Source organism: Coffea arabica, chromosome 3e, assembly GCF_036785885.1.
Source record: "Coffea arabica cultivar ET-39 chromosome 3e, Coffea Arabica ET-39 HiFi, whole genome shotgun sequence".
In the NCBI taxonomy this organism is placed as follows: Eukaryota; Viridiplantae; Streptophyta; class Magnoliopsida; order Gentianales; family Rubiaceae; genus Coffea; species Coffea arabica.
The window spans coordinates 15,689,335-15,696,100 of NC_092315.1; the positions used below are offsets into that span (position 1 = coordinate 15,689,335).

Here is a 6,766-nt window from a genome sequence, read left to right on the forward strand (position 1 = left end):
CGGATATATGACTATTGCATAATTTTTTTCAGTAGTAATTTGGGACAAATACGTCAAGGGTACTAAATGTGCTCAATAGTTGAAAAATTGGGTACTAGATTTGTTTTTGTCCAAAATTTAAGAATTAAAACCGCTCATGTGTTAAAGTTTGGGTACCAAAACTGCATTTTTCTTAATTGCTCCCCAATTTCACAAACAGAAAACAAGAATTCAATCAAAAGCAATTTACATGCCTGATTAAAAATCATCTCCTAAAATTTGATATAACTTTTTTTTTCTAGCTCCAAGATATAAGTCATAACTCAAAATGGTTGATAATAGCAATATCAATCCTATTCAGAGGTCAAAAATATAGTCAAAAATATAGTCAGAGGTCTAAGAGACACGTGAATTAAGTGACATGGCAGCAATAGAGTGATGAGACCCAGTAAGGGACTGAACAAGGGGGTTGAGGATCTCAACCGCCCTAGCGGTGTTGCGGAGAGAGGCTGTGGAATTATTTCGATTTCCTTTTTTACTAATTTTTTTATTTTAAGATACAAACCATCCAATTAATATTTGGTTTTCTTTCAACCAATCCAACTCTTAACTCAATACTCAATTGAGCCAACCAACCTGTCAATAGTGGGTGGATTGGACGAAGTGTTGGATTTTAGGTTTAATAGCCGGCCTTAACAATGCCCATTCTCAATAACAGTTTAGGTTTGTAGACCTTGGGCTTGGTCAGGCATTAAGGGCCTCCAACCCGTTTTACCGGACCCAAGTAATACACGCTATAAATGTCTGTTCAAAATAAAAAGAAGAAAATAACAAGCAAAAATAAACCAATTCCAGTTGCAATTTCTGAACAAATTCCACTCACGCAGGAGGCAAACAGTGAAAAAGAAGAAAATAGGATAAGGCTAATGGCGACGGCAGCGGAAATGGTGGGCGGAGGTGGCGCCGGCGGCGGCGGCGGTGGTGGAACTTTATCGGAATTGTACCAGAACTCGAAGCGTTTGGTACTCAAGTGCCGGGAGGGCGTGGCGAGGCTGGAGCGTTTTGAGAACTCGTCATCCTCTTTACCTTCATCGTCTTTGGACTCTTCGCCGGAGCTTGCGAATGCCGTAAAGCAGGATATCAACCAGATCCGATCTCTCTGCGCGGAGATGGATCTTCTTTGGCGATCCATCTCCAACAAGCCCCAACGCGATCTCTGGAAAAGGTTGGTTTGAATTCTAGAGAAAGCATAGCGGTTTATTATTCGATTTTTATCTTTTTAGTTGTGCTGCTTATCGATATTGGATGTATAGGGGAATCGATTGAAATGCGTGATTTGATTTCCAAGTGAGAGGAGTTTGAAATGCATATTCTAGGTTAGCTGAAAGGAATTAGGGCTGTGAATTTACTTTCTTTTGATTGAGAAATTGGACGAGTTGTTAGCGTGGAGAAATAAATTGGTATATTGGAAAAAAAAAGTACTGGAAAAGGTTGTAGAAAAGTGATTTTTTGGATTTGCCTAAGTTGAATTTTGCCTTGTTTCTCGAGGAATTTTTGCCCATGCCTTTAGAGGGGGATGTCAAAATGTGCATATTCTGATGATGCGGAATCTCCTCTAGAAGTTTTAATGGAGTGTATTGATCTGCAACAAGTGAACAACAATTGATTCAAATATTTGGGTTTGCTCCTCAGTAGCTAAACTCCTCCCTGCAAGCATACTCCAGCTGCAGAACATCCGTTGATGATGTCTCAAAGAGAAATAGTTTGCTTTGAAATTGAGAGTTTTGTCTTAAATGCTATTGAAAACACTTATTAGGGCTGACTATGTTTTAGCTAAAACACCGCTTTTCAAAGATCTCAGCTGACGAGTACGATCTGAGTGTAACCAATATGATATATCTGTAAAGCTCCAACAATACAAAATTGCTTACTTCTCCTTAGTCTTGAGGTGTTTATGGCCATCTCTGGATGAGATTTGTGGAAATGAATTTTTGAGTGTCTACAAAGATGTATATGATATTGACACAAGTAGATAATTCTTATCAATTGACAATAGCATTGGTTGATAGCCATAATGTTTTTTAGCACATTTTGTTACAAAACTGAATGAACTTAGGATTCTTAGGTCAATTGATATAATTTGAAGGGTAGCTCAGTCCACAATGGTTATTTCATTTTTTATATGTTTTACCTCTCTCTCTCTCCTTTATGTGTGTTTATGTACATTGACCCTACTGTGTATCAGGCTATGCATGTTTTTGGGGAAAAAAAATCTCCTTTCTTTTAATCACCAGCTGAAAACTTTTTCAGAACGGTAGAAAATATTAATGCAAGAGAAAATGGAAAAGGTGTCATGCATTAAAGCAGTCAGTGTCCATTGTGGTGGTTCATTTTAGACAAAAAAAAAGGTCTGAAGATTGAGGAAATCATTGTGGATTATGTCTTTTCTTTATAATGATCTCATACGTCAACTATTACCAATGATAGGAGTTTTTCCATTCACTTTCACAGTATTTATCTATGTGCGGGGCAGTCCTCTTACTTCCGTCACATGGTGGCAGTCATTGTGGTTTATCAGTACTGTCAGAGACTCAAGAGGGACTGTTTTCTCATATTACATGTGGAATTTTCTTTTCAAGTCTCTTTTTTTCTGAAAACATTTGGTGTGGCTGGTTTCGTTTGTCATTTAGCATTTTTCAGTAATTTGCTTTGGCATCTTTCTAGCAGATATCCTTTGAGAACAGCTACTCAAGCATGAAAACAAAAGTCACTTTGTTGTTGAGAAGATCTATATCCTTCAGATTCTGTTTTGCCTTTCTGTGTGTGTTTTGTTTGTTTGTTGTTCAGGTGATTAATCACCCAAAAAATAAGTTTTTCTTTCTTTTGCATGGTTTTGCAGACCCTGGGTACACATTTTACCTCATTGTGAACTCAATTTAGCAAATACTAGATGTTTTTTGCTATGACTGTGATGGGGAGAAAACTTTAATGTTAATTGCATATCACAAATAGGTTACATTAGGTTTTCCAGTACTGACTGGTTAGAAGGGTCAGTATTGCTGTTAGGTTCTGGCAATATAGAAGATTAGTGACTTGTCTGTAATTATTTTATTTGTATTATCATGATTATGCAGAAAAGTTGAACAAGTGGGTGAAGAGGCTGACTCATTGAAAGAGAGTCTGGAAAAGTACCTTCAACGGCATCAAAGACGAATGCAAGACGCTAAAGAGAGGGCTGAGTTGCTAGGACGAGCTGTATGGTGGAACCTTCCTCTGACTTCTGCTCAAATATGTTGATTGCATCTCTTAATTCAAGTATCTCCTGTCTAATGAGCTTAATTTTATTGTAGAATGGGGAATCATCTCATGTGTTGAGGATTTATGATGATGAAGCACAAGCAATGGAGAAAGTTAAGAGCTCATCCAGGATGCTAGAAGACGCTTATGCAACAGGGGTGGCTGTCCTTTCAAAGTATAGCGAGCAAAGGGATCACCTCAAGGTACTTAACCAAAGCAATTTATTCATCTGTCTTTATGTGCATAGTTTTTTGTGGTAATGCATTTCCACAGCTGTTGCATTTAGTTTTGAGATGTCTACACTGAGCAACATGTTCATATGAGAAATTTGTACTGGCATCTCAAAAGTAGTTGTTTTTTGAGGGAAAATGTTAATGTTGGACTTTTAGATGCTATTAAGCCAGACTCAAAATGTAATAAATCAGTAACCTACGGGATATTATCGCATAAGTTATTGAAAGCTCCAGTCAGTAACTAGGCAGCAAATGAAATAGTGGGACAAGTTGTATTTTGATGCAGCCAACGATTAGTTAGATGGATTGTGAACATGTACATTTCCTTTTTAACTCAAGCATTTCTCGGGCATACCTTAGAAGATATGAAACCTATTTGGACACTGAAATATTATTAGTTTAAGAGTCCCTGTCTAAATATGTCGATGTAGGTTTCAAGGTCTATAATCTTCTGACATTTTGTCTTACTTTTTTGCAAAAAAGTGTCTCGGTTTCTTCAGAAAACTTTATTTTTGGTAATCAAATTTTCTATTTGTTTGTCCTAAATTTTATATTTGAAATTTTTTGTTTATTTGAATTTGTCTTAGCTGGGAGTCTTATTGTTTGTGATAGAATTAATAAATAGTTAGTATGAGCAAGTGTATGTGCCTAGAATTTTGTACTATATTGAGCTTGATATATTAAATTCCTTGCACATATTTGGTGAGATTTTATGATGCAATCTAGCCTTAAGTGTGACTGAAGGTTTCTAGCCAAATGCTCTTCTCCTTTCTTCCATTTTGCTGCAGTTTTTCCTACTTTCAGCCTATCAAGTTCCAGTTCTCTGCAGAGCTTTTGATACTGCTATTCCTAATCATTGTAATCTGACATGTTTTCCAAATGCCCTAGTAGTTAGTCACACATTTTTTTAGTAATTATTTTCTCTATCCTCTGTCGCTATTGCACATTTACAATCCTCATTTCCACTGTACCTTTCAAGTACTGGTAATTATTTTTATTTGTTCCTTTAGAAGAAGATCATATTCAACAACCCCAATCCACCTTTCCTCAAGGAAATTAGAGAACTGCAGTATTCCCTTAACTGGTTCAATTGCAGGGTTCTACACCTCAGTATCTTATCTTTTTACTTCCTCATTCCTATGGCAATACAAAAGCCAGTATATAAGACTTTCAGCTGCAGACGTGATGTTGCTAAAAATAATAACAAGTAAAAACAAATTGTCAATCATTATAAGCTGCAGAATGTTTCAAAGGCCTTTTTATTTGTAAACAAACCTAATGGAGGTCCTTTAATCATCTGAGAGAATACCATATAGATGCTCAAGACTGGTTCAAAAGGAGTACCACTGCCACAGGCACTTCTTGCAAAAAAGGAACCTAATAGAGGCTTTTTAATTGTATTAGAGAAGTTTCGTTTTACAGACCTTATCTATTGATTTTATTTATTTCCTAATCTATAGATGTTATGGGTTCAGTCTTTACTCTTTACTGAAATAGTGTCAAGCTTTTCCTTTTACCATTACCTAAATTTCTGGTATGCCCACATCATATCAAATTCCCAACTTCCTCATCATATATGTAAAAGGAAACAGAACTGCACTGTTTTGGCCTTCTGTGTCAAACTTGCAAGAATTTGCTTCCCTCATATTGCTTCTTGAATATTTTAGAATTTTTTCCCCTCTTAACTTACATTGCCCAAGTCAAAATAAAACCTTGGTGTAAAGCTTTAACAGGTAGAATATGGAGATGGGTAATGCTGAAGGGAAGATTAAGTCACTTCTGGTAAGATTGTGTCAGTTTGGGAATCCATAGAACGTTGACAAATTTGAATTGAAAACACCAAGTATAACGAAGTAGATACTGAGGCAATGGAACGGTTCAATGGTTTGTTGATAGTGCATCTTGCACTTCAGTTTTCTCAACTTGGTCTATCAATTTATGTGTTAATTGTCGTATATCGACTTTTGGTATGTACAACTTTGAAGTGTTGTATATTAATTGTTTGAAGCCTGCTTCATCTGAAAAAACAAGGTTGCAAATGTTATCTGTGGTAGTCTTGGACCTATTGTTACTTGGATCTGCTGCTAACTGATAATGTGTGATACTAATACATGGAATTGGATGAGTTTTGTGCAGAGAGCTCAAAGAAAAGCACTGGATGTTCTTAATAGATTGGGACTTTCAAATTCTGTGTTGAGGCTTATTGAGAGGCGTAACCGTGTAGATAAATGGATCAAGTATGGAGGTATGATCGCCACGATCATCTTTGTCATAATGTTTTGGAGGTGGACAAGGTGAACCACATTCGTTGTACATATGCAAAATTATGGTGCACCTTTGTGATTTTTGGGAACAGGGAGATATGGATGAGAGCAGTCAGAAGCTTTTCAAAATTTCTAGGTGTCATTGGGTTTTGATTGATAAACCACTGGAACATATATATTGGAAAAACTGTATAAAAATGACACTTGGCAAGGGAAAAGGTACTACATGTAAATTTTTCAATGACATTGGATTCAGGTTCCAATTTGCTCTTTCGTTCTTTCTGCCTGGTTAATTGTGCTTCCGAGTTAGCTGTTGAAACTTGAATGTGTTGCTGTTCACAGTAGCACAATACATTTCTGCACTGAGCTGTGGCAGGCAGTTTTGCACCACCTACGCCCCTTGGCTGCCCTGCCAGGGATTCTACCACTTCTCTAGTAGCAAACTTTCATTGAAGCTTATTATTCATAATTTTGCTATCATGAGAGCGCACACAGCTAAGTAGCTCAGCAAATCTCCAATCTAGGACATATATGAATGAACTGATCAAGTAAATTTCAGAATTTACTAATTTTTTGAATCCATCCAGATATGCTGCCTATTCTGCAGTGTGTTCTTCAGTTTTGGAGCACGATTGAGTTCATATTCATATTGCTTGTGTTCGTCGAGGGCTAAATTCTGCAGTGGTTCAGATGCATAAGAGTTGCCCACAATAAACAGAATTTTGATGGACGTCCTAAATTTTGTTGCTCTCTTAAGATTGCGATCTTCTTTTTACGCCAGTGGTAAGTTAAAAATTGCTTTGCAAAAAACAATTGTATGAGCCGGCTTTGCTTCTGTACTGTGTATGGTTTTATGCAGCAGAAATAATTCACGTACAAAAGTTGTTAATCCATTCACTGATTTTGTTTTTCTTTTTTCACAGTGTGGATGTCTGTACTGTTCTTCATTTAACCAAGCACATCAAATTGAATAACACTTCTTCAAAAATTCTT

The 6,766-nt window shown here is 36.7% G+C and overlaps 1 protein-coding gene across 1 annotated transcript; it reads left to right on the forward strand.

Annotated features, from left to right (window-relative positions):
- Nucleotides 1-795: 795 nt before the first annotated feature.
- LOC113736583 (membrin-11-like) lies at nt 796-6,043 on the forward strand. Its single transcript, XM_027263634.2, has 4 exons — nt 796-1,204; nt 3,114-3,234; nt 3,330-3,479; nt 5,646-6,043. Exons 1-4 carry the CDS (start codon nt 906-908, stop codon nt 5,805-5,807), a joined length of 732 nt encoding a protein of 243 aa, XP_027119435.1. The 5' UTR covers nt 796-905; the 3' UTR covers nt 5,808-6,043.
- The last annotated feature ends 723 nt before the right edge of the window (nt 6,044-6,766 follow it).